Source organism: Porites lutea, chromosome 10 (genome assembly GCF_958299795.1).
Source record: "Porites lutea chromosome 10, jaPorLute2.1, whole genome shotgun sequence".
NCBI classification, from domain to species: Eukaryota; Metazoa; Cnidaria; class Anthozoa; order Scleractinia; family Poritidae; genus Porites; species Porites lutea.
In genome coordinates this window covers 26,253,333-26,265,068 of record NC_133210.1, presented here as the reverse complement: position 1 = coordinate 26,265,068, position 11,736 = coordinate 26,253,333, and the positions used below count along the sequence as shown (strand labels likewise).

The 11,736-nt window shown below is 38.7% G+C and overlaps 2 protein-coding genes across 2 annotated transcripts; one reads left to right on the top strand and one right to left on the bottom strand.

The window, feature by feature from the left end:
• Nucleotides 1-32: 32 nt before the first annotated feature.
• LOC140950135 (ATP synthase subunit g, mitochondrial-like) lies at nucleotides 33-1,298 on the bottom strand. Its single transcript, XM_073399318.1, has 2 exons — nucleotides 1,160-1,298; nucleotides 33-427 (listed from the first exon to the last, which is right to left on the bottom strand). The coding sequence occupies exons 1-2, from the start codon at nucleotides 1,242-1,244 to the stop codon at nucleotides 168-170; spliced, it is 345 nt and encodes a 114-aa protein (XP_073255419.1). The 5' UTR covers nucleotides 1,245-1,298; the 3' UTR covers nucleotides 33-167.
• A 49-nt stretch (nucleotides 1,299-1,347) lies between these two features.
• Nucleotides 1,348-11,243, top strand: LOC140950134 (rRNA 2'-O-methyltransferase fibrillarin-like). Its single transcript, XM_073399317.1, has 10 exons — nucleotides 1,348-1,381; nucleotides 1,463-1,519; nucleotides 3,162-3,278; nucleotides 4,529-4,594; nucleotides 4,960-5,054; nucleotides 5,821-5,997; nucleotides 7,836-7,968; nucleotides 9,894-10,006; nucleotides 10,603-10,748; nucleotides 11,136-11,243. Exons 1-10 carry the CDS (start codon nucleotides 1,369-1,371, stop codon nucleotides 11,161-11,163), a joined length of 945 nt encoding a protein of 314 aa, XP_073255418.1. The 5' UTR covers nucleotides 1,348-1,368; the 3' UTR covers nucleotides 11,164-11,243.
• The last annotated feature ends 493 nt before the right edge of the window (nucleotides 11,244-11,736 follow it).

The window sequence follows — 11,736 nt, the reverse complement described above, 5'->3', positions numbered from 1 at the left end:
CATTACATTGAAATTTGACAAACAGACACAAAACCAGTCTGAGTGTTTATTCACCCTAATAGGGTACTTGAACACAATCCAATTTTTTTACACAAACAATGATAGGCTTTTCAACAAACTCAGTTATGGAATAACAAAACAGATTATAAGTGCATGCTGAATGTTTTTCACACATTGTAACCAATCAGACTTCTTCTTCCAATGATTTCCCCGACATAAAACCAGAAGGCAATTTCAGCAACTACCAGAGTATTGACACAAGCTTGTTTTACAGTTACATCCATAAACTTTCCGGCTAGGGCCGTATCTTTCAGCCCCATAAAGCTCTTCTTGATGGCAGGCCAATCTGACATCTTTGGTGGTGCCATCTCGACTTTAGCATTGTTCCAAAATTTGGTAGCATGAGGCTGTGCTTTCTTCGCCAAACCTGGAAGAGAAATTGGGGATTTAATTTAAAATAATACAGGTAAGCATTTTTTTTTACCTTTTAAGTATTGCCCACTTGCAGAAAATGTACTGATTATCAAGAAAGACCTATACAGTGATGTCTTTCTTCGTATAAACTACCATAACATTCCAATCAAGTTTTAAATAAATGCCCTTAGACTTATACATGTACAGATTAACGGGATGAGAAATTCCTGAGAAATATATGCTTCATCAAATAGACATTTTACCGAAAACAGACAAAACAGGCAGACAATATAGGCACCCCAGAGGACACATTATAATGCTCCACTGACATTTTGAAAACAACTGTGATCTTAAATTGAACAAAAATTCAGCGCAATGAAATCTGTTAAACAGATACCTGCATGAAGTATACACAGTAGCAAAAAAAGTCTTATCGGAGATCATTAATTACATCAGAAGGGTGTGAAATAGGAACAATATTTGCCAATTTTCGTTTGTGATCACTGATGACAACTTCCATTAAAAAAATAGCGCAGCATGTTGTTATGTGTTCTTGTTTTATGGAAAATTTACTCTTAAATCTGAGTAGACTTTGGTAATTAAAGAATGAGAGCGTGTAAACGGTGTTTAATATTTGCTGGACCGCTAGCCTTTCAAACAATACTACGTACAAAACGCGCCATACGAGGAAGCTAAACGGAATCAAATGACCACAAAACTATCGGCGATTCAAAAAGTGTCTTACCAAGCGCTTGAAATCCCCATCTAGTGGCCACACGAGGTGTTGCGACAGCGATTCTTTGCCCAAAATTCACCAACTTCTGCGCCATCTTGAATCTTCACCGGCGAAGAAACTACCCACAATGCAGTGCGTAGTCGAGCATGCGTAGTAGTGTATAGCAAGCATTTGTACCACGTGCGTCTGCGTTTAGGTTTTGTTTCTCCAAGTTTACGATGGGTAGACCAGGTAATATCTTGCGCTTCTTTAACCCCCACGCTAAGATTTGAATACCTTGGTCCCTTGCTGATTATAAAAACACATTTTCAGGTTTCTCTCCGCGAGGTGGTGGACGAGGTGGTGGCGGCAGAGGCGGTGGAGGACGAGGTTTGTAGTAGCTCACCATGTTGTTTACAACGTGATCTGAAGAAGTAATGGCGAAATGATCTTGGCTCTCTTGTTTCTTGTGCTCCAAAGCGTGCATTTTAACGAATAAGTATTGCAATGACATGCGGGGATCACGTTTCAACGATCTAAACTTGCAGTGAATTTTGGATCTCCATAAACAAAAAACGTGTTCTCAATGCAACTCCAGATTCTGGAAGGCTGAAGATCGAGGAAACATGAGCTTACTATTCCTTTGATTTGACGCACGATTTCCTGATAGATATGAAATATCTGGGATAGAGTATGGGGAAATTCTTAAACAACAAGAAAGATTTTATCAAGGCTAAGACAAACATCCACAGCATATGTCTCAGCATTCTCACTACATAAAATTTTGTTGAAGGTTGTTGAGCACCCCTGCCAGCAGAGTCTTTCTTTACTCAAGAAAGACTCTGCATGAATTGAGTAAGATCTTGGTTGAGCTTTCACTGCATGTTGCTAGGATGCAGTTCGAACCCAGGCCTAATAGCCATGAACTTGGTACAGCGAGCTCAGTTATGATCATCGGTTTATCAACGAAAGAATGCTCACACTTGAAAAAACTGGTTTGATGCGCGAAAACCAGATTGACTAGTCCCGAAGTTTGGGCTGCGGCGACTTCAAAGATTTGACGCAATTCAGCTAGAGTCTCCTTTTCTCCTTCTCACTTAATTCTTCAAGTTTCAATATCCTCATACAAATTCTCCAAACATCTCCATACATTTCCTGTAAGAATTGCTTGAGAGAATTTGATAAAAGATCATGGCATTTTCCCTTTGATGATCATTTTATTAATTCTCATAATTTTATCTCATGACAATGTATGGATATTATTAGGAGAAAATTGTTGTTGGTCACTATTGGCACTTGAAGGGTTAACAAGACAAAAGGAGGCTCTGCTAACAGGGTGGTTGTTGAGCTACATGTAGATTTTGCTGAAACCCTACATCCTTGGCCATCGGTAACCAGTCATTTTGTACCCTCTTTTTTTTGCTTCAGTTACTTAGCACCCTATTTTTGAGTCATCTAAATATGTTATATATCTTGTTCTTTAGGCAATGTTAAAGGTTACTTAGCTAGGGGGCTAAGTTACCAGGATGAAATGACTTGGGGGTGATGCAATCCATGGCATCACTAGGTCCTCACTTTTTTGCTTTAGAAGTTCCCTTACTGATAGTATACAGATGGATAGCCCTTGACAGCACACACCCAATGGGATCGTCATAACCCTGTCAGCAGAGCATGGCAGAACTTCATAATATCTTGTGCATGCATAGCTTTTTTTTTTCCTGCTGGTTTGCAAATAATAATTGTGCAGTTACTCAGTGTCATCCTATTTAATATGGCTATTGAGACCTTTTAAAAGGGGTAAGACACAGGTACACATCACTTGGGAATTGAACTTGTGACCTCTTGCTTAGTGCACCGACTGAACTAACCCTGCCTGCTCTAAAAATATTATTTACTTTTCCCTTTGGTAAGTAGACTTCAAGACAGTTAGTAAACTTCATGCTGTGTGTTTAAATACGAGCACATCATTTAACTTTTGGTGTTCAGTCTTTGGACTAAAAAACTAATGATTTGTTATGTACACTGTCAACAGGAGGCTTCCGTGGAGGTGGTGGAGGTAGAGGTGGCGGATTTGGCAGAGGTGGTGGCGGAGGTAGAGGCGGCGGATTCGGCAGAGGTGGAAGAGGCGGTGGACGAGGAGGAGGTCGAGGTAGGTTTCCCCATTATTACCATTTTTCATGGCAGAGACGGACTAAGTTTGATACCTGTAACTTTGTTTAACGTATGTTCCAGGGGCGGATCCAGAAAATTCAGAAAGGGATGGCAGGGACACTGTTTAGTCTATATGTGTTGTACATGTGCCTGTCTCAGTTCAAACCATATGATGGAGAATGAGATCTTTAATTTTATTGGAGCTGACTTGTCTGTAAACAAACATCTTAGCTTGAATTAATCCATTCTCAGCTCAACAGCCTGTACACAGCCTGGAAAACTATTACTTTTGTACCAAAACTTGCAATATTGACCTCACAGTTGTCACGCACAAAAGATAGCCTTAATGTTTAACTTTTACATTATGCTGGGGAAGAGGACTGTTAAACTGTACTCAAATGATTACAACTTGGTCAGACAGGTCAGATCAGAGAAAACAAATGAGATTCTTGTCGCACTCTGCACCTTTGCTTGCTTTCAATGATGTTGAGGTCTTTGTCATTTTTCTAAGAAACTTTTCCCACAGATATCAAGCCAAGTACATTGTACTGTAAATACTCATTCAGAGTAGCCTGAATTTCAACTGTTAGCTCAAGTCGCAAACTGCTGACAGATAGCTAGCATAAGAAAATGGCCCGCATTTCACGACACGACTGATGGTTTCCCTGTGAAATGGCATCTGAGAAACAAGTGTACAAATTCCATACTAATGACGCGTCACTACTCAGGCCTTGGTGGTGCTTTTGATTGGATGAAGCAAATTTCTAACCAATCAGAAGCACTATTCAGATCTGGGTAGTGAAGCATCATCAGAATGGAATTTATGTGCTCAGATGTCATCTCACTGGGAAACCGTCAGTGGCATTGCAAAACGGCGGCTGTTTTCTCAGTCTAACAGATCCCCTGCAAGCAGCTCATTATAAATTATTAAGGAATTTCTTTGGGGAGTTTGCAACTTGAGGAGACTGCTGACATTCAGGCGATAGTTAAAAGCGAAAAGGATGGGAAAGGGAAGTGAAAAATGGAGAGAAGAATAGTTGATGGGTAGTATTCTGCACACACCTGAACCAAGAAAGCCTTGCAGTTTAGGAGCAAAATCCACCATGCATAGTGTTTTTCAACTGAAATTTGAAATCGCATATTTTACTTCAAAAGAATGCATTTTTACTAGCATTGTTAATACAGTTTGTTTGTCATAAGTACATGTAGGTAATATGGTGCTAAGTTTTTTTGTATTTGTATAACTAGGCGGTGGTGGACGTGGAGGATTTAAAGGAGGAGCCAAAGTTACCATTGAACCACATCGGCATGAAGGCAAGTACCATGATACATGGGTTGTTAAAGGAAAAACAGCATAAGTTGTTTTTAGTTGTGGTGATCTCACAATTGCTAATGAGCTAAATCGTTTGGCTGTGGTAGTAATAACAGTTGTTCATCAGCGTAGTTTCTTCATTCTGCTTTTTGTAAACATGTATTTTTAGACCTGCCGTGTATTTTCTAATATAAAACTAAAGAAAAATTTCATTTCATTTAAAATTTATTAATAGTTATTTGCAAAAATTTCAAACATAGCAATATGTTATTTTTGCGTATGAGAATACATTGTCATGGCAGGGCAGTTACTAAAATACTTGTGAAGTCACTTACACGCCTTTCTCATGTTTGATGTCTTTCTTTAGGAGTGTTTATTGCACGTGGAAAGGAAGATGCGTTGGTCACAAAGAATATAGTACCTGGAGAGTCTGTGTATGGTGAAAAAAGGATATCAGTTGATGTAAGAATAATGGTATATTTATAAAGTAAAAACTTCTAGGATACAATATCTGTCTGACTTCACTTTTTGCACCACATTATATTTTGTGCCTTTAAATTCTTCAGTGTGCATGTACTGTACAAAACCCTTTGCATCTAGTAACATGGAGAGAGAGCAGGGTTCAAAGAAAGTCAGCTTTACAGCTTTCCATTAATTTGGACAAGCTGTAGCCAGTTTGCACTAGCCCAAAAGTTGTTTCAAACATTTTTTTTGATGGACAGTATTGATTACGGTTCTTCTGTTATTTGAATTCCCCAAGAAACTTCAATTTCTAGTCCGGTAAGTTAACAACAGAATTTACTTGCCTGACCACAAAATCCACTAGCCCAGGGCTATCAGGCACACTGGAGAGATTTTCGTAAGTACTACAGGATACATAAAGAGATTTCCAACACAACCTTCATCAAGTAAAACTGTTTTACCAGGGAAGTTAGCAAAGGCTTTGAAACTAGACACTATTGCTTTGTAACTATTACGGTGGAACCCTGTTAATACAGTCACCAATGGGCCAAAAAAAATTTGGCCATATTAATGGCTGACAATATTAACAAGCTATTTTGTAACAAGAAAATGTATGGCCGTTTTGCCGGGCGGCAAAAAAAGTGGCTGTAATAGCAAGGTGACCATATTACTGAGGTGGCCAATAAGGCGGGGATCCATTGTATATGGGTATCATTCAGTTTTAGGATTGAAAAGACATAAGCTGCTCTCTATGTTGATTTTGTAGGGTGCAGCGGATGCTGAAAAAATTGAATACAGAGTTTGGAATCCTTTCCGTTCAAAGCTTGCGGCTGCCATTCTTGGGGGAATAGACAAAATTCACATGCCTCCTGGTTCCAAAGTGTTGTACCTTGGAGCTGCATCAGGAACAACAGTGTCTCATGTCTCTGATGTTGTTGGACCTGTAAGTATGACATACAATGTACAACTGTATGATTGCAAAAAATAATTTTTAGTGAAAACACGTGAACAAAACAGAAACAACAAGGGAACAGAATGAGAACAGCTTGATTGGTTTATTGAACATGTGTGGCTATTGGTTGGTTAAGCAAGCACGTGGGTGAAACTTCATGCCTAAGGCTGAAACTTCATGCCTGAGAACTTTCTACAAATCAATTGATACTTCGCTTTGACGTCATACTGCAATACGACTGGCCAATCCAACAATGCCTTCTCCATATTAGGGTTTTCTTTGGCGGGAAAACAAAGAGTCCATGTTTTGATCTTTTCATCCATCGGCTGATAAAACAAATAATGAACACTTATCAAAACCATTTTTCAAGGTCATACAAAAATGACTCTATTTAGTTTATGAATGTTTCTACACTAATTTGGGGGTAGTGTGTCACAAGGCTCTGCCTTAGCAGCACCCTGTGGTCCCTGGTGCCTTATTTATTACTTATATTGTGCAAATTACATGTGCATATCATCAAATGCGCATCACATACAATAGCATATTAACTAACAAAAAACTGTAAAAAGTTGAATGTACATGAACAAAAATTTACAAAATATCTATTGGACTTGATAAAAAGCTAGTTTAAAGTCTTAAGCAACATTTTAAAAGTATTAAATTTTCCCCATTATGGATATTAAGGGCAAGCTGTTCCACAGTTTTGGTTCCACAGCCAAGAAGGTGCAGTCACCTAGTGTCGTACGAGTAATAACTCTTGGAGCTTGTACAAAAATTCGTAGCTTTTCCATTCAAATCCTATGGTGGGCACCCTACACAATGTAAGTTTCACAGCTAGGTTCAGAGCACTGGTCTCCCTTCAATTTTTCTTAGAGCACAGCCTTTGTGGCCCAGAGATCATCTTGTTGTGTTCCCAATCTTAGCTTGAAACCCCAGGTTTGAATCCTCCTTTGAGCACTAGCTGAAGTAGCTGTATTTCACATGAGCCCCAAGCTTAACTTCTCTGCCACACCCATAAACAGTCAACTGGCAACATCCAGCCCATTACTGTAATAAAAGATGGGTTGTTCGTTTTAGATTAAATTTGTGATTACATATGTGTGAGTGGAGTGCCTGCCAGCTAGCTTGAGCATTAATTTAGTGATAAACAATTGCACCAGTAACCAAGATTTATTTGACTTTTGTCTGAATGATGGTTTATTATTTTGGACTCAAAAAACTTTAAAGAACTTTTCCTTTGCTTGCCAACCTTTAGCTAGTGGATGTGTCTGCTCAGTGACTTTTGACTCGTTCCCTGTTGCCAACAGTAATCGAGCATTAAGCATCTCTGAACTTCCTTGTTAATTTTGACTATGGCTCGGAAAGAATAAATTGCTTGATGCTACATGTACAACAACACACAAGTGGACATTCAACATACACATACAGTGAAACCTGTATTGATAAATATGTTTTTATTGTTTGCCTGCTCATACAAGTGTTGAGGAGTCAAATACCATTCAAATGAATGGTGGAAATGTTTGGAATACTGCCAGAGACCAGGAAAAACACTGTAGTGATTTTTTTGTATTTGACTTCACCTCAAATGTGAAGAGATCAAAATGAGTAAAATGAAGGCTTCAAGTACGCATTGCAAGGTGACTGATTTTCTTGAAAACTAGCTGTAAAGGCATTGTGTACCTGTATGTATCAAATTTCTTTTCTCCTTGTGGCTTGTGTATGTGACAATATTGATGCAACTTGATGTGACATGATTAGCTCTTAGACTGAACCAACAGAAATGAGAAGATCAGTCAAAATAATGGATATTTCTTTTTAATATCTTTCAGGATGGTCTTGTGTATGCAGTTGAATTTTCTCACAGATCGGGACGTGATCTCATTAATGTAGCTAAGAAAAGAACAAATGTTATACCAATTATTGAAGATGCAAGACATCCTCATAAATACAGAATGCTGGTTGGTGAGTAAAGAAAATGTTGCTAACTTCTCAAGATTATTCAACACATTAAAGCTTGGCCTGAGAGAAAACAGCCACCGCTGGTTTCCTCGTGAATTCAGAAATGACGTGTGACCAATGACTGCAGAAATTCCATACTGATAGGCATCACTACCCAGATCTGAGTAGTGCTTCTGATTGGTTGAAGCAAATTTCTCTTGTGGTGTAACCAATCAGAGGCACTACCCAGATCTGAGTAAGTGACACGTCACCAGTGTGGTTTTTTTGCAATTGTTGCTCAGACGTCATTTTTTCAACTAGTGGTGGCTTTGTGAAATGTAGTTGCCTAAAGGCAAAAGTAGGTCGCCATGGGCCATGGGGCACTATTTAGTGTATAGCCCAATCATACATGCAGTCAAAACACTGTCAAGTTGAGAAAGAGTTGCACTATTAATCAGGTGTACCATACCCAACCAGACCAAATTAATAGTATGCATGACAGTGATGGGTAGCCTGTGCCACAGCCAAAACTTAACTGTGGTTAAGTCTGTCCGCGAAACAGGTCCAAAATCCTTCATCTGTCTACTTACTGGGGTTAAATTATGTCTGTGACACAGGCTAGTGATCGGGTAAAGCAGAAATTTTTGGGAAAGACTATTATCTCATTTTCAAAGTGACTGGTCACAGGTCCAGCCAATCAGTTCTGACTTATGGTAACAGTGTGCAAAGAAAGTCATGTCCGGGGCTAGTGGATTTTGCTTTCGGGCTAGTGATTTTTGTTCTTAACTTGCCCGACGGGCAAGTGGTGTTTTTTGGGGAAATTCAAATTACAGAAGGTTTGTAATCAATCCTGCTAATCAAAAAGGGTTTTGTGGCTTGTGGAAATGACTTGTGGGATAGTACATGCTAGCTACAGCTTGCCTGAATGGCAGGCTGTAAAACTAACTTTCTTTGCACCCGGGGTAAGCACCTGTAGTGTAACAAGTTGTGTGATACACACAACGATATTATTTTGACTTATTACCTGAATTGAGAAAGACAATGTTCACACAACACTGGACAAATTTTGGACAGGTTGAAAATTTGTGCATTTAGGTGTTCTGTTCACACAGGACCGCCTTAACGGTACCAAAATTTAGTTGCCTAGTGGTTCAAAGTTCCTGGTGAAAAGAGTGAAGATACTGAACTGTTCCATATGAGGGAAGTGTCCGGTCAAATTTTTCAGTCAGTTGAAAATTCATCTGGCGCTATGTGATTGTAACCTTAGTCAATTCGCTTTCAAGGGCATATCCAGCCCATAGACCTGTAGGCCCTAGTCTATAAATTTTTGGTTGCATCATTCTACCACTTGTAATAAATTATATGTCGTTGGGGCGAGCTAAAAAGCGAATTTGTCCAGTCAAATTTTTCAGTCAGTTGAAAATTCGTCTGGTGCTATGTGATTGTAACCTTCGTCAATTTGCTTTCAAGGGCATAGCCAGCCCATAGACCTGTAGGCCCTAGTCTATAAATTTTGGTTGCATCATTCTACCACTTGTAATAAATTATATGTCGTTGGGGTGAGCTAAAAAGCTGAAGAGCTCAAAGTGTTGGTGAGGTCAGTTCATACCAGTCATGCATGCATTTTTCAGGATATGTGGAAATAAAAGTCAGCCAGGCCTATAAATAGTCGAAAAGCAGGCTACACCCCTGGCTGTTGTAAAACAATCCAAAATGTGACATTTTTTTATTGCTAGAATTGAAATGCTACGGTGTAGCACTGCAGTGAATTGTCTGCAGCTTTTGAATCTTTTTACATGTATGGTGGCTATTGACTTTACCAAAGTTTGCATTTTTCTCCCAGACAAATTGATGCATCATCCATTCACGTTATGCATCTTCAACCTTCGAGTTGCTGATAGTAAACCATTTTAAATTAAACTGGATCTCTTAATCTCATTACCTTTTAGGCATGGTGGATACTATTTTTGCTGATGTTGCTCAGCCTGATCAGGCTCGTATCGTTGCTATAAATGCTCACAATTTCCTTAAAAATGGAGGGCATTTTGTCATATCAATAAAGGTCAGTAAAGTACTTTGTACCTACAGTAAGATCCTAGTTTGTAATAAGATCCCCCCAAGATATAAGCCTCCTTTACAAAATTGAATCAAGCCGAGGCCAACTCTCCCCAATTATCTGGCAGTATCCCAGAAATGGCAAAAAATATTATTTTTCCAACCTCCTGCTAGGGGTTGCAAATATCCCAAATAAATTTTATTTTTGAGCTTTTCTGTGCTTTAGTTTAGAATTAAGCTCATTTCCTCCCAAATTCAGAAAAGGGTTTCAATCATACACAATAAGACTGTGTATATAAGGTTCTGAAATACACCCATGTGATGTGGTTGATGTAGCCTGTGTTGCAGCTGGCCCATGCACTTGTCTAAACCATTTGTATAGTGGTATATAGAAGGTTTACAGCATCTGCGACGCAGGCAAAGTTGATGTTGGGGGGTTCCACAAAGGTAATGGTTCCCGGATTTTAGATCTCCAGAGGCTAGCATCTCTCCATCAAATCTGGTGTTGATTGTTTGACAGTCTATGAACACTTTGCAACCTTACTTGATGTACAGTCAAGCTTGAAGTATCTACCTCTTTAAATTTTCAAATGTTTTTTTTAGGCAAATTGCATCGATTCAACGGCAGAACCTGCTGCAGTATTTGCTGGTGAAGTGAAAAAAATGCAAGCTGAAAAAATGAAACCTCAGGAACAGTTAACGCTGGAACCATATGAAAGAGACCATGCTGTCGTTGTTGGAGTGTACAGGTAACCGTTAGATACATAGCTTGTGTGTTGACGTCTCCTTCGTGTATTTCCTTTTTCTTTGCTGCATGCATGCAACAGTAGAAATAAGAAGCAATAGATAAATACTTAAAACGTACTGTACTTGAAGCAGTCAATACCCTATGTCCTTGAATACTGTAAGTACCAAGGAAATTGGTAAGCTAACACTAAGTTCAATTAGGTTCTGGGAAACTGCCCATCTACCCCTCCCCTAAGCTAATACTAACACCTACTTCTCACTTAGGGCAAAATGCTGGCTTAGGGGAGGGGTAGGTGGGCAGTTTGTTAGAAACCTAAATTGATGCCTAAGTTTTTGTCAAAGGGTTCCTGTTATTTATTTGTCATTTTCTTTTTTAATCTTCTTTCCAGACCGCCCCCAAAGAAGGACAAGCAGTAGCACATCTTTTTTTTCTTGTTTAGGATTTTATTGTAACTTAATGCTGTTTTCAATAAAAAAAGCTCTATTGATTGCTGTACCGTGAGACTCCAAAAGATTTCTTCCTTGGTGTACAGTAAAAACCCACATATAAGAACCTGGAATTTTTGAGGTCAGGCTGAACAGGTTCTCATATTTTAGGGTAGTTTTTCACAAATCAGGCTTATTAGGTCCTTAATAGGTTCTTATTTCTCAGAGATTGTCATAAAGTAACCAGTGATAGAAAAATTGTACTATTAATACATAATGGTTTATGGAAAACATATTTCTCGTGAAAATCCAAACAGATGAAATGTAAATCAAAGAAACCGTATACACGAAAACTTTTTGTCAGAAGTTTCTCACACAATTAACATCCGGATGATTTTTTTTTTGTACAAGAACCTATTTTTCTTTCCAGGCTGAACAGGTTCTTATATTTTTGGGTATATAAATGACAAATTTCAGACAATGATAGAATTTTTAATTTTTTTGACCAAAATAATGGCTTCTTTAATCTAGAACATCAATCATTATTATTTCTGGCCTTGTTTT